Raw genomic sequence first — 22,250 nt, 5'->3', positions numbered from 1 at the left:
TATTTTATATTTTCATTCAACCAATCTTATCATGCCACATCAGTTTGTACAAAATAAATTTGTACAAGAATTTATAACTGTATTATTACTCATAATAATAACCCCCTAAAAGCAAACTTCTGAACGGCTGCTGAAACTTTACGACGTCGTTTAAGTAACTTTACGACGCCGTTTAAGTATTAGTATAATAGTATTAGTACTGAAGTCGAAACTTGAGAGAGAGAGAGAGAAGAGTGTGTAAAAAAAGAAAAAAGAAAAATGGCATGAATGTAATTTATTAGAAATCGAGGCGTAATAAAATATAAACGTTGTCCATATTAAAAATCCAGACCAAAAGCCCATAGTAACGTTTTATCCAGCAAACCAATGGCCGTGATGCTACGTTGTTCGTCCATCCTCACCCGCCCAAGTTCCGTGCGATCTCCACCGCCCGATCATTTCTCCGACAAAACCCACGTCAGCGGTTAGAACCCTTGTACATTTACAAGCTTTGTTCTCTCAATACTCGAAAGTTATGCGCCTTTTGTCTTGTAATTTTAGCTCGATAGTTCCTTAAGGCTCCCAACTTTTATTTGTTAACTCAAATTGTTCATAATGTACGTGCTTCTTTTCAGTAATTTTCTTTTAATGGGAAATAAAAGTTAATACTTTCTGAGTAATTTTCTAAAACGTTATATGTTTTTGCTGCTAGGATACAGATTAGATAGTGCTGTTGTTACTTCAGTTCAGTTTATAATATTTAATGTGCAAAATGTGTTGTTTTTGCCTATATCGTAAAAGGCCATGGCTAAAATTGAAACTTTGGTTTAGTTGTAGCAATAAAGGAGGTTTTCTAAATGTGATTTTCCTCCACCCCCTTTTTATCTGAAGATATGTTGAAAAAAAAAAATTGATACTACAGGTAACCATTGTGATTTCATGATATTTCAAGAACTTTGTGTGGGAACCTCAAAACTAAGATTAGAACAAAACCACATAAGTGAGAATAATCAAATGCGAGATCATTGAGTAGTTGTTCATATATTAGGATTTCTTAGTATGGGTTCATAAAATAGATAAAGAGTACTCAGGGAGGGAAAATTTTGGATAAATTTGTTCGCCATCTTGTTGCATTTTAACTGACTCTAATTGAAGCGAGTTCTTTTACTGAACCAGGGAAGTTGGCTTCTCTTCTTCATAAATTGGAAAAGTTTGCATCATCTTTTACAAATGCTTCTAGTAGCAGCAGAGCCAGACATCTGAGGTTCGGTAGGTGCCTCAAGTCAGAAGGAAGTCGAGGCATCGGCAAAATGCAACAACTTTGTGACATTCTATTGGAAGGATTACCAGCACATCAGGTAGGATGGTGAGTTCCCCAGGGTAAGCTTCAAAGTAATTGTTTTGTTTCTTCAACATTTACTTTCTTCTTGTCTGATTGTCTGCTCAAATGGTCAAACTGATTTAGAAAACAAAATAAATAAAATTAAAAAAATTGTTATTGTAAAATCTTCGGGATAGCTAATTAACAATTCTTCAAATGCTGCTGCTCACTTAAGTTTGGAAACTATTCATTATCTAGAATGTGGAACCTTTTGGTTCGAATCTCTATTTGTTGCTTCAAAGCCTCCATTGGGCAGGATATTGTATGTCTATAAATCTATGACTGGATCGTTATGTCTCTTATCCCTGCCTTAGATGCATTCTATGTAGTGATTTTTTGTTGAATTCTAAACTACACCGGCATGGCTACATGTATGAGCAGGGGAAGGGATGTAAAAGAAAATAATTGTTCCATTTCTGAACTTCTAGTGGAATTCTTATAGTCTGGGCTACAAGATTCTTTGGCTCCTGCACTGTAAGATTGTTTTGATCTCATTTTTACTGCAACTTGCCATCTGATTGATCTGATTATTGCTTGCAGCAAGGAAAAGTGCAATTGAGATCAACAACAACGACATTTCTTGTGGTAAACACCCTAATGCTGACTACACCTTTTAAGGCTTTAGCTGAAACATGTGAGGCTGATAACTCATTTTTCAACATGCCTCTACTGCTATTTGTGGCCCTTATAGGGGCCACTGTTGGAGGTAATGTATTATGAACCCCTATAGTTACTTCCAAGTGTTTTTTGCTAACATTTGAAAGCTTTTTACACGAACTTGCTCGATCTTTACTGCTAACAGTCGAGTGTCAAGTACTCAAGTTACTTGATGTGCATAATAGTTAAATGCATTTTATCAATTTTTAAGTACCTTAAAAGGGGGAAGAAGATGAGCGAATATTGATGTACAACGCCACCAGTTTGTCACTCACACAGTCACATGCAAAAGTATATCTGGGGGCACAAATTATGGGGCAGCATGTTGCAATGCCAAAGTCATAATTGTGTATTGCATGCGCAGTGTCAAATTTTCTCTTTCTTAACCCATGATAGAAATTCTAGTTTGAAGTGGATGTGTAACCCAGGAGAAAGAAGCCTTCATTTCAATTAATCTGATATCCCTTATTTTGTTGATTCCTTTTATATCTCTACTTTTTAAGATGTTCACTCATAACCATGTTAAGTGTAGATTTAGAGTACAGTTCATTTTCACTGTGTTAATGAGCGTTTGTTTTACAGGGTTGCTTGCACGACAAAGGAGAGGCGAATTACAGCGAGTGAATGAACAGCTGCGCCAGATCAATGCAGCTCTTAGAAGGCAAGCTAAAATTGAGTCATATGCCCCGAGCTTGAGTTATGCTCCTGTTGGTAGTAGAATACCAGAGGATGAAGTGATTGTTGATCCGAAGAAAGAAGAGCTGCTTTCTCGATTGAAAACTGGGAAGAATTTCTTGAGGAATCAAGATTTAGAAAAGGCATTTACAGAGTTTAAAGCAGCTCTTGAGCTTGCTCAAAATGTAAAGGATCCTATTGAGGAGAAGAAGGCTGCAAGAGGTTTAGGTTTGTTTCTATCCATTTGTCAATCATTGCCTTACATTGATGTATTAAATAATGATTGTGGCTTTACACAAAACCAAACAACAAAACAAAAAGAAAGGTTATGTCCTCCACTGTGATGATGATTAGTTGGCTGTCCATTAGGTTGTTTTTGTTAATGCTATATATATAATCCATGTGGAATGTACTTGCCCCTGTTCTTCTAGCAGTCTTACTCAAGAACTCCGCACATTTAATTCAAATTCTTCCTGATTTCATTTTCCTTTGTTTAGGAGCCTCACTGCAAAGGCAGGGCAAGTACCGGGAGGCCATTAAATACCACTCTATGGTTCTGCAAATCTCGGAGCGAGAAGGAGAGTACTCTGGAAGCACTGAAGCTTATGGTGCAATTGCAGATTGTTATACTGAGCTTGGAGATCTTGAACGGGCGGCCAGATTCTATGACAAGTATATTTCTAGATTGGAATCTGACTGATCCATTCCCAGGGCCAGAATTCAGGTGGTCTTCTCTGCATCAGTAAGATAGCGCGGCTGGAGTACTTGTAGAGGTAGTAGACTGCACGCTTGTTCATTTCGCTTGTGTTTTTTTTTTTTTTTCCTATGTTAAAAATTACCAATGTGCAGTATCCATTTGGATGAGTCTTGTTTGCGTCCATTTTCTCCATGCTATTATATCTATATCTTGGTAGATTGGACTTGCCTTTAGCTTCTTCTCTTACTTCGAGATGATAAAGTTGTTTTCAAAATAGGGGTGATGCTAAGTTACATGCATGTACCTTACAACCCTCTCACATGAATAGTCCTCTCACATGAATACTATTCATGTGAGAGGGTTGTAAGGTACATGCATGTAACTTAGAGGGATCCAATAAATAGATATCATGAATCAGAGCATGATCTCGCAGCCTTTAAAAAAATGAAAGTGAACTTCCAGCCCGCTTCTCATTTCCGCAGAGACAAATATTTTACTACTTGCTCTGGAATGCAGATTTAGGTAGTTCAAAAACCAAATAGTTTAACCAGGTTCTGCGATCATTATCCATTAACTGACACCAACACACGATATTTTATCTGGATGTTCAAATAACAATGCAAACCACCTCCATTATTATACATTACCACAAAAGCGCCCCAAACTTAATTTCCAATTCATAATTCAACGCTATCAGGAGAGCAATAGGCTATGAGAAATCGCTTACACGAAGCGCCCCAAACAATTTTTAATAAACTGCAGAAAATCAACATTGGTTTAACTCATTGTCCAAAGTGCTGAAGACAAGAAAATCACTTGTATTATTTTGTGTGCCTTAATCCGATCGCTAGATATCAATAAACGGGATGAGGTGGCATAAAAAACAGGAAGAGGGGGGGTACATTCAACAACCCCAATAAATACATAACCCGATATAAATCTTGATAAAATACTCACATTACAACTGTCAAAATACTCAAACCTTTAAGACAAGCTACCGTCAATACTAAACCCAGTTTGCTCTGATAGTCATAATCACCCATCTGCTCCATGGCAGACAACAAGAAAACATACATGATACCTTAACTCCATACAACTGGCAAAGCATATGGTATAGAAAAGTGGGTAACAACCTCACCACCCAATAAGAATAAAGGGCAAAAAAAAAAAAAGCGGGAAGGAAAAAACATACATAGCTTCCTAGAGATTTGGAACTCAAATAAAACCTGCAAAGGCAGGAAATAGGTATATTACCACATAAACTCCAATTATCACTGATAGTACATGAGCTGTTGGGCAGCAGCAACGTTCTGAAACCCACCATCGTATATTGCCTGGCTTGCTCCAGCAGAACCCACTCCCATTGCTGCCTGCTTAAGTGGGTGTTGTGCCTGTGGGTGCATCAGCGCATGGACACCACCCATCTTGCTCATTGCTATTTGTCGCTCATAGGCTAAAAGGTCAGCAGCTGAAAGGCCCGGTATAGGTGCAGCTGCAGGTGGGGGAAGTGGATTTGAACTTGTCCCTGGCGGGGTGGGCTTGCTGCCCCAAGAACACTTCACAAAAAATCAGAAAAGTTTAAGCAGTCAACTTTGGATTCATGTAAATAAAAAATAAAAGGTACATAATATAATTACCTACGAGTCACATAGAGTACCACACATCGCATCATGCTGAGAAAAATATACACATGCAAACTACTTGTAATCTTTCTCACCAGAGAGTTCCAACAAATTTTAGCATTCTTTTGTTACAGTTGCATAAATTGCTTAAAAGAAGCATAGATTCACACCTTCATCTGCTTGCCAAAGAGATATGATGACTGGGTGGTATTGCCCATCTGAATAGCCAGAGCTGCCTCAGCATGAGTACTGTATCTAACAAAACCAAAGCCTTTATCTCGCTGGACTCGGACCTCTTCAATCACTCCAGCACCAAGAGAATGGAAGTGGCGATGGAGATCGAGCTGAGTGACCTGCAAATAAACATACAGCAACATCCTATAAATTTCCATGATTATTACAAAGAGTTCGGCAAAACAGCAAAATCATTTTACCCATTCTCAAAGAAAAGTTTAAGACTACTTGAGAAGGTTTACATAGGGAAGCAGGAAAGTCCAACTCTCTGCCTTTCCTTAATGCCTCAACTTGAATAGTTTCTAGTATCTATTTCACAGCATATACGGGTACAAATTCACAAACATCCTTACGTCCATACGCAAGTACACATACCCCTTTTGTACACGTGCATAACACAAAAAATAATAAATAATAAAAAATAAAAAGCCAGCGGGTGAGGAGTATGGTCACTTGCCTCCGGAGCCAGATTGCCCACATAAACTGTAGTATATTGGGGATTGTTCTCAGGGGCCTCAGTATTTGTGGTCTCTTTACCATCTTCTGCTCACAAGCAAAGTAGCAAATGTCAATTTATTTTTCAAGCTCAAAAAGCTTCATCCACTCATCAAAAAGACAGAAGCATCATGAAAATTATAGGCCTGGCACACCAATCTCTCTTCCTTTCCCTTTACCCTCCAGGAAACAGGACAGGGCACAAATATATAATAACGTAGAATAGCCACACAAAAACAACGATCTTTATCATTCAAAACAAGGTACGACTACACAAGCTAAAAGCAATCCACTTCAATTGACACACCTGAAGAGCCATTTGTTAGTTCTACCACACTTTTAGCATCAGAGCTCTGTTTGTCCTCATTGTTTCCAGCACCTTTTGTTGCCCAGTTACAACGTATCTGTCTACTGCCTAGCCACTTTCCTGAAGATAAATAAATTCAAATTACTAGTAAGCAGTAGAATATAATATAACAGAAGAATCCTGATGAATTAAACCACTATGTGCTCCCACACTTCCAAGATTACGACAATGAAAATCAATCAGACGTCTCAGAACAAAATAAAAGTCAAAAATAGGCTTAACATAGTGAGGAAAAGCGAATACAGAGCAAAGTGCACCATTCTTACCAGTTAGGTCGTTTATCGCACTTTGCGCATCCTACAGAAGGGGAGAAAATATCACTATAATAATAATAAACAATGTTAAAAGAAAAAAGATTTGCAGGTAGTAAGACAATGATAAACCTGCTGGTTCCGGAAAGAAACAAAGCCAAAGCCTCTAGAACGCCCAGTCTTCTGATCCCACATAACTCTTGCATCCCTGAAACCATCCAAAGAAAAGTATTTATAGACTGCTAAGAAGCAATACTAATCAAGGTTTTCAATTATAAACACATACAAAGAAATGGTCATCAACGCATAAATATAAACAAAATGAATGGGAAGAAGCTTACGAACAACTGGGATAAACAGAAAAGCACGCAAACAACGTAGCATCAGTAACTTCTGGGCTCAGATCACCAACAAAAATGTTAAAATGACCTGCATGTCATTAATCATGGTATCATACACAATCCAATCTGATAATTTCCAGCACACTATAAATTTCAGATATGGCATCAAAAACACAAACACAAACCAACCTGATGTATCTTCCCTCTGACCACTGGCATATGCCCAATTAACTTTGATAGGCTGCCCAAATCTGCAAATTGGATAAGATTATATAAAAGTGTGCACAAAGGAAAACAAAAGATCATTGTCTCAATCAGAATTCTACTTACAGATGCCTTCCATTAAGAGAAAGTATAGCCATAGCAGCCGATCTGCGATCAAAATAGTGAATAAATCCGTATGATGACTGCATAAACAAATAAAACCGATATGTCAGAGATATGACAGTAATACAGAAAATAAAGGGAAACAAATTGCAAAAGACAGAACTACACAAATCTCAATGGCAATGCTAGATAGAATTAAAAGACTTTACCTTGTCCTTCCTAATAAGCTTGCAGCCTTCCACTGGACCAGTACTTGAAAAGACCTCCTGGAGAAGAGGTTCTGTCACCTGTGTATGTATGTTTCCAACATACCTGAATTTTACAAAAAATTTAGAAACAAGATGTTTTAGAATCAAAACAAAAAGTATAACTATATGTAACACCCTCAGTTGTTAAAAATGGCAAGGTGAGAAAGTAGACATCACAAAAAAGAAAAACTAGCGATTTCTAAACTCAATACAATCAGCATTTTTAAATGCTTTTCATAAGATTTAAAAGATTAAAAAAAGAAGGAAAAATAAACACACACACAAATCAATGGAAACAACGATAAGGGTGAAAGTTGCATAAGCAAGCACAAAACAACAAACCAAAAAAAATGAAAAAAAGAGAAAAAAACAAGAGAAACAAAAATAAGAAGAAAAATGTCTAGGCAAACACTCACACACTGCGGCAAGTACTTGGATCAAAACCAGGAGGCAGATTTCCACTTGGGATTGGTTCAATCTGCAAAATAAAAAAGTGAAAACGAAAAGAAAATAAAAGGAAAAAGAAAAGGCTAAATAGAGAAGAATCCTTCCTAAAATTTCAGTATGTAGAGTACTCCGACGCTTAAAGCCCTCCCGCCCAAAAAAAAAAAGTATCAGAAGGTACTTATAACTCGACCTCGTACAGACAAACAAGAAGACAACACTTAGGAAAACTCAGACCCAAGTCAAGCGAAGGGTACCACACTCAATGTGATTTCTCGCATTATCAACCACTACCACTTGCCATTTCTGCCTAAATATTCATCTTGTCTTATGGAATTTTATTCATAGCATTCTGAATAAACTAGAAAAGTTTCAAAAATAGATACAATACAATTTAGTCCATTTTTCTTTTTCTTTTAATTCATGATAATTCAATACAGGCACCTATATTTCTTTATGTGCCAAAATTAATCAACCAATATTGCTAACAGAAAACATGACCCACAGAGTTAAAACAAGCCACTGAAGGACACAATTCTGGGCAATCTCACAAGAATATTATTTGAAAACTTCAAAACAAGAACTAATTTCAAATTTTCCATATTTGATCAAATGAACGAAAATGCACCCTTACAAACTTTTATAAACAAAGATAGACATATGCACACGCCCACACATACACACTCACACACATAATCAATATCTTTCAATACTCATTAAATTAACAGATTAAGTTGCTTGAAAAGCAATAAATCATGGAGGAACACAATTGACAATCAACGAGCAGGCTAAGTTCCACTTCACCAAGCACTAGCTAGAACTTCCTAATAAAACAAGTAACTGAAAAAAGAATAACAACAAAGTGGAGAATAATCCACCATCAACAACCCAAACATGTTCCATATTTCTAGTCCAATTCGCAAAAAGAAAAATTAAAACATTATTTTGATTCATAAATATGCTTTGTGGTACATAGATTACAAAAACCCAGAAATTTGAACAACCTTTACAAAACAAGAATCATCAAAACCTAACTCTAGGAAAGCTAGAAAATTCAAAATCAAAACAAATAAGAACATCGAAATCACATAAGCTAACCCTAAATAACGCGAACAAATCAAAGCTTGAAATCGTGAAAACACAATCGAAATCACGGCATCGTTTATTCACAGAAGCGACGAGAAACAACGCGCGAACGAAAAATTGAAGAGACGAGAAATTGGACCTGAGGAGCGGCTAAGAGGCCGGGATGATAGAGAGACTGTTGTTGGAGAAGCGCTTGCTGCATCAGTGCTTGTTGTTGCTGCTGCTGCTGCTGCTTCAGCCTCTGGTGCTGCATTTTCCTTCAGAATCCGAGAAGGTGTAAAATGTTTGGTTCCCGAGAAAATTTCGTTAGGGTTTCTCGAGAAAATGAGGAAAAGAAAAAAAAAACCAAAAAAAAAAAAGGTGAGAGAGGGACAAACGGGAAATGAATGGATACAGGGAGATTATTTATATAATGATTTTTTTGTTGACACTGAGATGATAAAGTTACGGAGCCTGTGTAATTGGAGGTAGTACTAGCCAACAAGAAAAAGCCACGTCAGAATATTGTTGGTGCACGAGTCGTCGATTGGTCGTTCATAGGAAAGGGTGAAACCATTTTGTCTTTCCCATAAAGTGAAATTCTACGAGTCTCCGACAAACCTCTTCTGCACTTTTATGTATAAAACGACATGTCATTGTTTATTTCAATGCTTCTAAGAAATGTCATCTGTTTTTCGCGAAAGAAGATAAATATCATCGAACTACACGATCTTTGTTCCAATACCAAGAGGCAATAATAGTCTTTCAAAAGTATCAAACAACTGCACCCACGTTTCAAAACGCTGTGTGTAGCCAGCTTCGAGTTTCCAATATCCAACTCTTGACAGAATGAATGAATCGTTCATTTTTCATTTTGTCCTTCAATGCAGTATAACTCTCTTCCATGCAGTGAATTCTCTGCATTTAAGAGAACTTTCAAGGTGCACGTTTTTTATATTCATTTCTTCATTCGTATTGATTTTCATATATAAAAATAATAATTTGCGGAGTGTAATTTGGTGGATTGACTCTTCATTGTCAGCGTGTTCGATTGTAAAAAATATGTTAGGAAAGCAAAAAGGGTATTGTTTGGCTGGTGAGAATATGCAGTAAAGCAAGAGAGAAAATGATTATATTTGAAGCTTAAAATTTCTTATCATACGGGTATAACAGAATGAAACGTGGTCAAATTTGTCATTCTAATACCTTTTTTGTTTTTTCTGTTTATGTAGTGTTTAGAAGTAGAATTGATAAATTGCTCTCTCGGCAGTATTAGTTGTGTTAGATGGAGCTGCAGAAATTGAAGTTCCATTGTTTTTTCCATTTTTCATGGACTATATGGTTTAGATAAGTTATATTCATAGAGAAGTTTTATGTTTCTTATGTTTCAACGGAAGGATATGTAGGGTAACAATGGGTAACATGGGTGTAGAATTGAATTTGTAATCTGAATCTTGATCAATGTGGAAAACGGTAGGCATGTTTTCGTACTAACCTCTAGCCTTAAAATGTCCAGGTCAATGTAGGTCTTTGAGCAATGGAAGTGAGAGAAGAGAAAATAACAGCTATGGTAAAGCCCGATCGATTTATACTGATGGTATCAAAATGGTGAGGCTCGAGTCCGGCGACCTCACACTCAGATCACTCTCCAGGGAGCTCCTTTCTGGTTGACACGTGACAAGATATATTTTACTCCTCTGTAGTTTTTATGTGTAAGAGGTTCTTTATGACTGATGTCAATTAAATTGAACTCCTCATTATTGTCTTTGCACTATGTAGCTTTAATCAGTCATTCTTTGGATGTTCCTGATGACTAGTTGTTTACCTAGACTAATTGGTACGAAATCAGACATTGGTTTGAAGGTGGTGCCGATGCTTGATTTATTAGTACACATTAAGGTATTACCATCCTCCAGATTATTGGTCCATTGTGGCAATCCAAAATCAGCTGCTTTCATAAGCAATTCCAGTTTTTGAAATTTTCTGAAAGACCCTTGTTGTTGGACCTAACTAGTTGTAGGCATTGTTCTGTATTTGATAGATGTTGGGCATTGAAAGTAGCATATGATGCTGCTTAATTGCCAGGTTGCCTAGATTTTTATGTAGCTCTGAATCTGATCATAAGGATTTCTGAATGCACTTGTTTAGGTAGCATCTTAGATGCCAAAGTTCATTGTTTGCTGCAAATGGCCAAATATTGCAGCTGGTTTTGAAAACAGGAAATGCTCTTCCTGATTGGTATGTATTAATTGGGTCTACTGATGCCGTGAGGCTATAATGACGCATCCCCACTGGTTGTTTTTGCTCCTATTTTGTGATGTTCTTCATACTTGGTTTATATGTTGTTTATAGGTCCACTGTCTTGTGAGATTTGGTGATTGGCTGCTTCTGGAATGCCTATCAATATCAATCATAGGCAACTCTACTGGTTAATGGCATGATTTCCTCTAGAACCTTTTTCCCGTCTTAATATATCCAGCATTAGAGAAAAACATTAGCCAGATAAGGTAATGACATTATTCATGGCTCAGGCTCTCCTGAATTAGCCCAAGAGAAATGTCGCATTTTCTCCTTGAAGTGATATCTACAGGTCAATGCCAATTCTACTTTCAGTTGATATGATGTAATGATATGTAGTATATATGCATGCGTAGGATCAGCCAAGGCCCCAAGGCCTATGCTGTGGAAACAAGTGATTATTAGCAAACTACATTCTGTGACTCTTTGCCTTATCATAAAAATCAGGTTGGCATCATCAAATGAGGTCCGTCTATGCCCACAAAATCTGTTATGCTGCATCATCATACTAGTTATCCACTTTGTGCATCTATACCAGTTCAGTCTATAACTTCACCTTATATTCCTTGTTGCAATTTGCTTTTTTGTAGAGAGTTGAAGGAATTATGAATAGGTCCATGCTGCATCTATTCTTCTCCAATCGTGCAGATCGATGGATTGCAAGATTGCTCGAAAGGTTTGGAAATTGACAAGATTTTATGATGATGATGTGAAGCTGCTGGCTCCAGGAATTAGCTATGAAGAGAAACAAGAAAGATTTGGAACTGATAGTTGCAGTGTGTTGGGCCATTTGACACTCGAGGAATCCTTTTGTCTATGAATGCAAGCAAGAAGATTTCCAATTATTAGTTGCTAGAGCAGTGGCCATTGCGGAGTCTATGAGGAGAATTAAAATTCCAACTGATCAAGCTATTTAAAGGCATCATAGAGGTAGGCAACAGACATGGGCTCCACCTCCAAACGGTTGGTACAAAGTGAATGTAGATGCTGCTATCAAAACTTCAGATCAGAAGGCAGGTTTGGGGGCAGTGATTAGAAACTAAAGTGGCAAGATTGTTGCTGCAGCAGTTCAGAGAGTTTCCTAGCAAGGGAAATGTCGCGTGTCTGGGCACTGAAGCTTTTATGTTTAGTATTCAAACTGCTCAACAGACAGAATGTGTGCCAATGATAATTGAATCAGACTCAACAGAAGTGGTGGATCTCTGTTTAGACAGGAAGGGTAGCAAGACTGAAATCCCTTGGACAATTACAGAAACTCAGACAAGCTTGAAGGGTCAGAATTGGTCCTCAATTCAATTCGTTGCAAGAGGTTGTAATGCTATTACTCGCTGTTACTCATTGTCTGGCTAAGGTAGCTTTAGATTTTGAAAATCCTGTTTTATGGCTCAAAAATTAGAATTGTTTGGCTAATCAGAGATAGACTAACAAATTGGGTAACCGAACAAAAGAAATGGAAGCATTGACTTCATATTTGATTTCATATCAGTGAATATCATTAGTTCAAAATGTTACATACTAAACAAACATCACTTCCTGTATTTTCTTATGACAGATGAGATTGTTACAATACGTGAAGAACTGAAAATTGGCAAGCAAACAAATTAAAGTCTCAAAACCATTGAACAAGATTGGTTTTTTTTTTTTTTTTTTTTTTAGTAAATGGAGCTTATATAAGTTATGCTCTTGCCGAGAGAATATTTAATATAAAGCTTTTTTAATAAAAATTGAGTTCAATTTCGGAAGGTTCAACGACTTTACCCTTTTATATTTGCTTATTGTAAAATGTTTTTCAAATCAAATACGTACATAACAACCCGAGCCCACACGGTTTTTGAGCAGATGCCCCCAGTCCATATTATTTTTATGCACGCATAACAAATTCTCAAAATAATAATAAGTAATTAAATCACACCATTGATACGCTTTGGACGATCTTGACATTGATCTTCCATCTTGTTAATGATACAACGAGATTGAAAGAGGTTGCTTTAGGAACCTCAATTTGGTGGAAATAACAAACATAATTCACAAAACTGCATCAAAAAGAACATGATGTCTATATGCTCCTTGAAAATTAATAGTAAATTAGTAGTAGTAGTTACAAAATCTGTATGAATCAAAAGTAGAAAAGATCTAACAAGTACATCATGACAAAGGATTTCAATTTCAAGTATAAAGCCTATGGATCTATAAGTTCAATAGGATGGCGAACAGTTCCACTATAAGTTCAGATCAAGCTGTTTTGAAGATTGACCTTCAAGCTCCAGGCCTGGATACTTGCCTTGATCTTCTGGTTTTGCAGGCGCAGCCGCCATTGAAGAAGGATTCTTTACTTGGTATGGTGCTCTTGCTGCAGCCCTGGAAATTACAAGGCCATGCAAGCATTAATATATATTAAAAAAATTACTCATTTCATAAACAAGAAGGAAGTTTTACCCGAAAAGGGGAAATAGAAAACAGATTGATAACAACTTGTTACCTTTCTTTTCTTTTATCAAAGAAACGTTGAAGAGAGGCACTTGGGAACTGAAGTGGGGTTGCATCATTGTTGTTGTTGCGAAAAGTGGAAGCCATATTCAAGTCTGGAATAACATTAGAGCTTGCTGCTTTGGTGGCTAAGGCCATGATTTCCTTTGCCTTTTCTGCAGGGAAGTCGCTGAAAACAAACACTTTTCCAGCGTAGAATATCGTCATTTGAGAGGTTCCTTGCCCCGATATGGCTTCATTCATCACATTGGAGGCGGCCAAACTTGGGATGTTTGCAAAGAAATCATTGGCTTTTACATCTTGTTTTGAAATCTCAGCAGAATTTTCCAGGTTTGGCAACAAATTCATTGTTGTTGCTTGCTGCCTTGAATCCGATTCATTACCTGAAAAATAAATCATAAAAAAACAAAATTTGCTCAGATTTCATCTCTGAATCTCCATGCAAGCTCAACCAAAAACAACTCAAACCCCCATGTGAATGCAATAAAAAAAAAAAACTTGTACCTTGATTAGCTGCAGGTTTTGAAGCAAATCTTCCATTTTCCTTGAAGTACTGGCTCAAAAGGTTGCATGTTTGAGCAACGCTCGATGATTTCTGGCCCGAACTTGACATGCTTGTAGCCTTTTGGAATAAGAATTGAGAAGACAAATAAACTTTCTGTGGATCAACTTTTGGTGAAGAAGAAAACATACTCTTTGCTTTATATGTATAATGAATGGTGTGGTGGTGGCCTTAGAAAGTACGTTCCTTCAACTTGTCTGGGTATGAGTTGTCTTTGCTTGGTTGCTTTCTTTTTATCCACAAATAAATGTTTTAAAATATTAGTTTCAAGCACGTTTTAATTGTTTCTATAACTTTATTTGGCGCCAGAGGGCGGGCAACTGGCCAAAGTAAAGAAAAATTAATTGCTTTTTAATTTTAAGGTGGGCGATGGAGAAGTCAAGGTTGGTGGAGAGAGAAGATTAGAAGAATTATTATTATTTTTTGGGACATTGAAATTTGAAAGGTTAGGACTGAGGGAGGGAGATGGTTGTGACTTGTGAGTTGTGAATCGTGTGATTGGCTCTTCCTACTTTGAATGTTTCAGTGTCATCAAATATCTAAAAGAATTTTGGATTATATAAATGTAATGTTTGCTCCTTGGTTGCTTCCTTTGCAAATTTGAAGTTGGAGACACATGTTACTTCTTAATTTGTTGACATATTTAATTACTGTGAATATTAAAATAATTTATTTGATTTTATCACATGAGTGGATATATATATATATATATATGGAAAGGATTTTTCGTCCAAAATTATACATTGAAGAATATGGTAATGATCTAGGAAGTTCAATTTTTTTTTTTAAATGAAGGGTTCTAATTGTTTAATGAGATAAATATTAAAACTTTTGGTGATCTTTTCTCTTACTTTCAAGCAAACACTCCATATGCAAGTTTTCAATTAGCTTACTGATAAAATTTGATAAGGTGTTATAAATGATTTTAAGTTTGAACCCACTCACATGGTGGAGAAGAAATCAAGTTGTCATTAAGTAAAAATTTAGAAAATAGCAAAAAAAAATAAAATCTACACGTAGTTCAGAACCCCAAAAAGGCAAGATTTTTATCGCCCAAACCCCACATACTTCATATAATTTAAATTTTTGGATTTTGGGCTGGAGGCCATGACCCCTGAGCCACAAACATGTGGTGGGACCCAAACCCATCAGATATTTTTTCGGATAATTTTTAAAAACCTTCCTGAAGTTTGGGCTTGTTGCAAGCAGATGGCGAGAATTAATTTATTTATAAAAAATTTTCTACCGTCAGTTAATTTTAACATTGACCGTTAGTTGACTGTGCAAAGACAATATTACCCTTAACAATAATTTGTAGACGGAAATAACTAAAAAAAAATTAAAATTATTGGCTATTTTACCCTCTTTAAATTATTGATATTTTCTTAAAGTTCCTACAAGAAAGATAAAATTAAAAATTTTAAAAATCCTCTTTAAATTATTGATATTTTCTTAAAGTTTCTACAAAAAAGATAAAATTAAAAACTTGAAAATGAAATAGTTATAATCTTTACCTATGATATTGTAAATTTTTGGAATTGACAAGGATAAAATTGTCAAAAAAATAGGGTTTGTGCTTTTCGCGCCAATAATTTTAATTTTTTTTTTAGTTATTTCCGTCTACAAATTGTTGTTGAGGGTAATATTGTCTTTGCACAGTCAACTAACGGTCAATGTTAAAGTTAACTGACGGTAGGGGGTTTTTTACAAATAAACAGATTCTCGCCATCTACTTGCAACAAGTCCAAATTTCACGGGAGGTTTTTAAAAATTACCCATATTTTCCCTGCTAACTCGTAAATTTTCAAAATTTTCAGATTTTGGCCTGGAGGGCGGAGGCCATGGCTAAGGAACCAAACGAGGAATGGATGCACCATGCATAACTGCGAATTTGATGATTTAATATCAGCAAATATGATTAGCTCAAAATGATCTGTACTAATTAACATTACTCACCACACCACACATGAAGAACTGGGAATTGGTAAGCCTTCAAATTAAAGTATGCCGACCATTAAACACAGGATTTTTTTCTCTTTTTTTTTTTCTGTCAGAAAATGTTATTATGGACTGTGGGATTCTTTTCTGTGATATAATATTTCATTTAGTAATAATAATCTTAAATAAAAAAAGTTAAAAAGAGTTGAAATTCAGAAGCTTCAAAGACCTTTCGTTGGTTCACCACTTCACACTTCACACATCACATGTTTTGGTTATTGTGAACACGAATTTTCAAATCAATCAAATACACAACAATACTACGAGCCCACGCGGTTTCCTAAGTCGATGTCCGAGTCCAATTTATTATTAGTAGTCCGGTATCCACACATTCTTGACAAATAAAAAAATAAAAAAAAAATCTTGATTCATTATTTATTTTGGATCTTGTTGTAAGTTGATTGAAAGAGATTGCTGGGAGAACTTCAAGTTGATGAAAGTTCTCAAACACCACTATCCCTTCAATTCATAAACACTCAACAAGAATCTCTCTCTCTTCAATCTCTTCAACTTCAATTCTGATTGAAGAGAGTTACTTTATTCTCCGGCTACTTGCGAAGGTAGTATCTGTAGTCGAATGAAACTTACAGAAAACATTCATGATGGCTTAACTACTTGAAAATATTAATAACAATAGCAGCAAAAATCTGTATGAATAATCAAAGGCACAATAGACCTAAGAAGAATTAATATGGTCGAAATTTCAGTTAATAAAGCCTATATATGGCAGTAGTTGAATAAGATGGCGAACCCATCACACTACAAGTTGAGATCAAGCTGTTTTGATGACGATTGGCCTTCAAGGTGCAGCCATGAGTACTTGCTTTGATCTTTTGGCTTTGGAGGAGGAGGAGCAGCGGCAGCAGCAGGAGCCACTGATGAATAAGGACAATTCACTTGGTACGGAGCTCTTGCTATAGCCCTGTCTTTTCTTTTCTCAAAGAAACGGTGAAGTGAAGCTCTTCTTGCTATTGGCACCGTCTGAGAGTTGTTGTTCAATTCCGGGTTAACAACAGCATTAGAGCTCGATGCTTTTGTGGCTAAGGCCATGATTTCTTTTGCCTTCTCCGCAGAAATGTCGTTGAAGACGAACACTTTCCCGGCATAGATTATCGTCATTTGAGAGCTTCCATGCTCCGTTCTGGCTTCATTTACGGAATTGTTGGAAGCAAAAGTTGGCATATTTGCGAAGAAATCACTGGCTTTCACATTCAGTACTCTTGAAATCTCCGCAGAATTTTCCAGGTTCGGCAGCAAGTTCAGTGTTTGCACACCTGAATTATCATCAAAAAGAAAAAATATATATTTATATCAGCAAAAGTTTTTGCAAGAAGGAATCTTTGAGGAACCCAAAAAAGCCCACATGAAAAAGAAAGACAAATTAAATTAACAAGCTCGTACCTTTATTTGCAAATCTTCCATTTTCCTTAAAGTACTGACTCAAAAGATTGCAAGTCTGAGCAACGCTGGGTTTTTGGCCTGAGCTCGACATGATGGCCTGTTGCTTGTTCTGCCCTGTGTAAGAACTGAGAAGACAGAGAAAGTTTCTGTTGATTAATTTTGAGTGCACAAGAAAAATCTGATTCTGCCTTCATACGTATGGAGATGAATCTGTGGTGGTCTTGGGAGAGAGAGAGAGAGAGAGGGGAGAATATAAAGGGTGGTGGGTTATTTTCAAAGCATGTTCTATCCAACTCGACTGCCTATTCGTTGTCTTTTTGTTTGTTGCTTTTTAGTAAGCGTTTTTTTAAAATAATTATTTAAATCACGTTTTTATTGTTTGTATTTAGAACAAGAGAAGAGACGCAACGGTGCAAGGCAAAGAAAAGTTGGATGGAGTGGAGCAGTCAATGCGGGAGAGAAGGCGAGTGCTTTTCTTTGAAATTCTCATTTCTTATACTGTGCGCTTTCGCTGTGGACCAAGTCTTTGATTTGGGAGAGATTCTGTTTTTCGTGTATTATATATATACATATTATTATAAATATGTTTTGTATTTATAATTAGAAATAGACGTAATTTTTTTAATTAATTATGTGACGGCACATTCTTAGGAGTCTAACTCAATAGTTTTTTTAAAAAAAAATTAATTACTAGTTATCTAAATTCGAATCGTATGAAAAATAAGATATTAAAAAATTAATTTAGACTCTGTCCACTTTTTCTTTGAGGAAAAATTACGATAGCGCAATTCTAATGTAAAAATTTAACAAAAGTTTAAATCCGTATCTAAGCTTTGAAAATCAAGTTTACTAATATATTAGAGGACTCAAACATAAGTAGAAAATATAAGTTCTCGTGATTTCCTCCATACCGTGAGAGTATAAATTATTCTCAATTGATATCATTTTAAGTATCGCAAATTTTAAACTTTTCATTAATCTTGAAGAAGAACGAGTAACTTTTCATTTTAAATGGATAAGTCATATCTCAAAGGATGTAGCATGCTCTTATTTGAAATTGTTTACCCTAATTTTGAAGGTGAAACAGTCAGTCACAACGAGAATCAGGCGTGGGTACTTCGGTAATTTGGGCACTAGTAACGGAGTTAAGAGCTCCGTCGCCGTAATGTTGGTTAGGTAAAAGGCCGAATAATAACGTGGGTGCGTCTAGCTCCCTGTTCTCTCACCGTCACCGCCTTCATTACGAGCCGACACACGGGCGGGACCCACTTGCGTACAAATTTAAAATCAGAAAAGAAACATCTCCGTCGCGTCGCGTTGTTCGCCTGACTTCCGAAACCCAAAGAGCACGTGTTAAACAATTTCGACCGGCATCAGTGGCGATCTGATCATTGCAGGAGTCAACACGTGGCAGGATCTCGCGGCTATTTGCTCGGGAGACATCTGGACCGAGTCACAGAGAATTGCTTATAGATTCAATTGAATTGATGATTTGCTTCTTGTTAAGACTATATTGTCAATTCAGATGTAGATAAATACCAAATAAAAGACCACGCTGGTGCTCTCCCACCAAAATCATCACGAAAATGGGTCAAATTATTAAAGTTAACAATGATATTGACTAAGATTGTAGAAAATTCTTGACATTGTCCAATTTTTGTTCCCATAAAAACCATGTGAAAATTCATTATTGGGAGTCTTAAGTTTCTGGCCTAATATTAGATTGGAGCAAAAATCCAAGAACCGACGAGACCACATGATTATATTTTGAATAACAAGCCTTAATTTTGTCTGACTACGCCATTTTCTTTTACATAGACTATTAATGGAGTTCAATTTAAATATTTTACCATGGAGTCTTAACATACCTATGAATTATCAAATATGTGGGCATTTAAAAAATAGTTTTTGGGTTGGTAATAACTAATAAGACTACAATTTCATATGGGGTCAAATTAATAACTAAATGGTTCTGATGCAAAGCATTTCTAGCCTTAAAATATTAGACTTAATAAAATTTAAAAAACTATCGATATTTTTTGACCAGGAAAACTTTATTACGTGCGCTTTCAACTAAACTTATTATATATAAATTAATTTACCGACTCTTGTGCAAATTACTTGTTTCTTGCAGGCGGATGAGAAAACGACCATTTATATAAAACGTGGGCACCCATTTTTGTGTTATATATATTTATGGGTAGCCTTGTGGGAGAGGACTTGATGAGTTTGATTCAAAGAGAATAAATCAAGCCTTCACGAAAATGTCAAATGAAAGAACCCTCGTCACATGTGTATTATTAAATTTAGGGTAGCACCATTATTGATTGCATTAATTGATTAAGCTGATTTTGGGCACCAGCTGGTCAAGATAGTGATGCGATTTTTTTTTTTTAAAAAAAAAAATTGCCTAAATCTTTGCGTTGGCGTCGTTTAAGCTTCGTATCAAAGAAATAGAATTAAGGTGCCTAATTTATCTACATGAGAGTGACAATTTTTTTTTTGTGATGACTCGTAACGTCTCTAGTATAATATTAATAAAAAATTATTGTAAGTAATGGTTTTAGGTTATTGATTCTGTGATATATTATTATTATTATTATTGAATTGAAAATTTTGCCTCCCCAAAACATGGCAATTACCTCGTGTTGCGAGTTTTTGTTGACTATTGTTGCGCATTAATGAGGCATCACGCACTGGCTACGAACGTATTTGCCGAGAAAATTCCTAAGCAGAGACTCGGTCTTGTTCATAAATTTCCTTGTTTCTAGTAGCTGTCTCTATTGTTGATTTGTCGATTTATAACGTGTTCCAAAAAACAAAAAAAGGCAATTAATGGCTTTTTTTTGTGTAGTCTTCCTCTACAGTTTACTTTTGATTTTTCACCATGTGGCATTTGGAATTTTCAACATTTAACATTGATTCACTCTTTTTTTTCTTTTTTCTTTTTTGACCACAACATCGATTCACTTTTGAAAACTTCTTTATGGATATGATAAAGGTCACTTGAAGGGCAACTGCCGACAATTTCTAATAAAACTGAAAGTAGAAGAAATTTATTAAATTGAATTAATTACATCAAGTGTAACGTTGAAATTGGATTAGATTTGCCGTTGAAAATATAGGGTTAAACTTACAGAATAACGTTGAAAATTGGAAAAAAGCTCCAAGTCCTTGGAACTAACTTAATATGAATTTCATGTACATTTTAAGCAACTTTTAGATTACCACAGAGAATATAAATTCTCAAGCACATGTTTTAGTTAATTTTAGATTTAACACGACTACATGAATTACTGATGCCGATGAGATTCTAACGCTAAAAAAAACAAAACCATCACATGTCACTTTTTCATCACCAACCTTTTTTTTCCATCAACAGTCCGATATATATATATATATATATATATATATTAATATTAGTTTTATCTACATATGTTAATCCGTATAAGTGTTCTACGGTGGAGATGTTCTACCATAAATAGGAGCAATTTGACGCTAGTCAACTTAGGCGGTTGCCTAATAAACCCGTTATATATAAAGGTCTTACATTCATATTAAACTACTATTTTACATATAAAAGGGGAATGTGAATTTCAAAGTTATTATTATTTTGTAATTATATTTTCATAAATAAACTATTTAATATAATGCTTAACATTTTTTATTCTTACAAAACTATTAAATTAATAGTTTCAATCCTACAAAATCTCTATTTTTTTATTAGAATTAATTTGTTATAATTTAAAAAATTTATATTCATTTTAAACCTCCATAAAAGCCCCACATTGTGTTACCTATCCGTTAAATTTTTTCCTCCATCAACCAAGACATAGTATGCTCTTGGTGCTTTAGAGAGAGAGAGAGAGAGAACTTACTTCCTCTACTTGGCGTTGGACAAAAAGAAAAATCTAATAGTTTTCTCTATTCTCCATGGTTATTGATAATTGCTCAAACCCTCAAACAATTAAAGATAAAGTTAATTTATAATTTATTTCCAGATTTTATCTTTTTATTGTTCTTTAGTTGTATTATTTATTTGTTCTTATTTCTTTTTAATATATTCTTTTGTTTATCTTTTTTTTGCGCGCCTATTTTATCAATTTTAAAATAAAAATGTATCAAAAAACTTTAAAAATTAGAAGAATAGAAAAATTAGTTTAGACTAAAAAAGGAGTAGCAAAAAGATGTAATTTGAGTGAAGAAAAAGTAAGTGAAAACGTTATAATTCAATTAAAAGTTCATAGATTAGTAATAGTAGAATAGAATTTTATTTAATAATTTTACATTTCAAAATGTTGGAAGAATTGATTTTAAATAAATAAATTTTGTAATATAACTAATATATCTTTTTGCCTCAAATTTTAAGAACTAATTAAGATCATTTGCCTAAGCCCATAGATATGGTTGAACCAGCCCTGACCATAGAACATTCATTCATAAATATATGATAAAAGTTATAACATTTTTTTTCTTTTAATTATTTATCATCTTGATCGTGTGATTATAAAATAGTGTTCCACAGTGGAGCATCTCCAACATAGCTATTGTACTTATGTAATTATTCTTGTTTTAATACTAAAATATGAAATTTGTAAGGAAAGAAAAAGAACTAAAAACTACTTTAATAGAATAATTGGGTAGATGAAGAGTCACGAGTATAAAAAATAGAAAATAAAATGACATTTTGATGTGTCAAAATAATTTGCAGAAAAAACTAA

General features: G+C 35.2%; 4 protein-coding genes and 1 long non-coding RNA gene across 13 annotated transcripts; 2 read left to right on the top strand and 3 right to left on the bottom strand.

The window, feature by feature from the left end:
* Positions 1-312: 312 nt before the first annotated feature.
* LOC102615843 (protein FLUORESCENT IN BLUE LIGHT, chloroplastic) lies at positions 313-3,622 on the top strand. 4 transcript variants are annotated; one of them, XM_006465817.4, is made up of 5 exons: positions 313-463; positions 1,156-1,337; positions 1,901-2,066; positions 2,600-2,920; positions 3,190-3,622. In XM_006465817.4, exons 1-5 carry the CDS (start codon positions 367-369, stop codon positions 3,390-3,392), a joined length of 969 nt encoding a protein of 322 aa, XP_006465880.2. In that variant the 5' UTR covers positions 313-366; the 3' UTR covers positions 3,393-3,622. The 4 variants fall into 4 exon arrangements, with proteins under 4 accessions (XP_006465880.2, XP_024952354.1, XP_015387088.1 ...); XM_025096586.2 differs by having other exon boundaries at positions 353-475; XM_015531602.3 differs by having other exon boundaries at positions 452-596.
* A 684-nt stretch (positions 3,623-4,306) lies between these two features.
* On the bottom strand, positions 4,307-9,191 carry LOC102616329 (oligouridylate-binding protein 1B). Its single transcript, XM_052444135.1, has 12 exons — positions 8,944-9,191; positions 7,691-7,752; positions 7,236-7,338; positions 7,030-7,106; positions 6,889-6,950; positions 6,700-6,787; positions 6,491-6,566; positions 6,374-6,404; positions 6,048-6,167; positions 5,703-5,788; positions 5,182-5,364; positions 4,307-4,945 (listed from the first exon to the last, which is right to left on the bottom strand). The coding sequence occupies exons 1-12, from the start codon at positions 9,055-9,057 to the stop codon at positions 4,661-4,663; spliced, it is 1,287 nt and encodes a 428-aa protein (XP_052300095.1). The 5' UTR covers positions 9,058-9,191; the 3' UTR covers positions 4,307-4,660.
* A 133-nt stretch (positions 9,192-9,324) lies between these two features.
* Positions 9,325-12,561, top strand: LOC102616621 (uncharacterized). 6 transcript variants are annotated; one of them, XR_008056423.1, is made up of 3 exons: positions 9,450-9,724; positions 10,300-11,528; positions 11,672-12,561. It is a non-coding gene; the product is annotated as an uncharacterized LOC102616621 (long non-coding RNA). The 6 variants fall into 6 exon arrangements; XR_008056419.1 differs by having other exon boundaries at positions 9,452-9,724; positions 10,300-11,547; XR_008056421.1 differs by having other exon boundaries at positions 9,454-9,724; positions 10,300-11,290; positions 11,438-12,561.
* Positions 12,562-13,115: 554 nt separating this feature from the next.
* Positions 13,116-14,335, bottom strand: LOC102616825 (protein TIFY 10A-like). The gene is made up of 3 exons (XM_006465820.3): positions 14,073-14,335; positions 13,561-13,951; positions 13,116-13,439 (listed from the first exon to the last, which is right to left on the bottom strand). Exons 1-3 carry the CDS (start codon positions 14,257-14,259, stop codon positions 13,301-13,303), a joined length of 717 nt encoding a protein of 238 aa, XP_006465883.2. The 5' UTR covers positions 14,260-14,335; the 3' UTR covers positions 13,116-13,300.
* Positions 14,336-16,478: 2,143 nt separating this feature from the next.
* On the bottom strand, positions 16,479-17,863 carry LOC102617127 (protein TIFY 10A-like). Its single transcript, XM_006465821.3, has 2 exons — positions 17,530-17,863; positions 16,479-17,402 (listed from the first exon to the last, which is right to left on the bottom strand). The coding sequence occupies exons 1-2, from the start codon at positions 17,618-17,620 to the stop codon at positions 16,888-16,890; spliced, it is 606 nt and encodes a 201-aa protein (XP_006465884.2). The 5' UTR covers positions 17,621-17,863; the 3' UTR covers positions 16,479-16,887.
* Positions 17,864-22,250: the final 4,387 nt, after the last annotated feature.

Source organism: Citrus sinensis, chromosome 7 (assembly GCF_022201045.2).
Source record: "Citrus sinensis cultivar Valencia sweet orange chromosome 7, DVS_A1.0, whole genome shotgun sequence".
NCBI classification, from domain to species: Eukaryota; Viridiplantae; Streptophyta; class Magnoliopsida; order Sapindales; family Rutaceae; genus Citrus; species Citrus sinensis.
The sequence above is the reverse complement of the archived record's forward strand: the minus strand, read 5'-3'. Positions and strand labels throughout refer to the sequence as shown.

Bases quoted from the DNA above. Each gene is read 5' to 3' on its own strand.
- LOC102615843 (XM_006465817.4), top strand. From the start codon at position 367: ATGGCCGTGATGCTACGTTGTTCGTCCATCCTCACCCGCCCAAGTTCC. The intron at 1,338-1,900 runs GTAGGATGGTGA...TATTGCTTGCAG, and splicing joins AAGGATTACCAGCACATCAG to CAAGGAAAAGTGCAATTGAG. The intron at 2,921-3,189 runs GTTTGTTTCTAT...TCCTTTGTTTAG, and splicing joins GAAGGCTGCAAGAGGTTTAG to GAGCCTCACTGCAAAGGCAG.
- LOC102617127 (XM_006465821.3), bottom strand. From the start codon at position 17,620: ATGTCGAGCTCAGGCCAAAAACCCAGCGTTGCTCAGACTTGCAATCTT. The intron at 17,403-17,529 runs GTACGAGCTTGT...ATGATAATTCAG, and splicing joins TGGAAGATTTGCAAATAAAG to GTGTGCAAACACTGAACTTG.
- LOC102616825 (XM_006465820.3), bottom strand. From the start codon at position 14,259: ATGTTTTCTTCTTCACCAAAAGTTGATCCACAGAAAGTTTATTTGTCT. The intron at 13,952-14,072 runs GTACAAGTTTTT...TTTATTTTTCAG, and splicing joins AAAACCTGCAGCTAATCAAG to GTAATGAATCGGATTCAAGG. The intron at 13,440-13,560 runs GTAACAAGTTGT...TGTAATTTCCAG, and splicing joins TTTGATAAAAGAAAAGAAAG to GGCTGCAGCAAGAGCACCAT.
- LOC102616329 (XM_052444135.1), bottom strand. From the start codon at position 9,057: ATGCAGCACCAGAGGCTGAAGCAGCAGCAGCAGCAGCAACAACAAGCA. The intron at 7,107-7,235 runs GTAAAGTCTTTT...TTGTTTATGCAG, and splicing joins AGCTTATTAGGAAGGACAAG to TCATCATACGGATTTATTCA. The intron at 6,405-6,490 runs GTTTATCATTGT...CCCCTTCTGTAG, and splicing joins TTTCTTTCCGGAACCAGCAG to GATGCGCAAAGTGCGATAAA.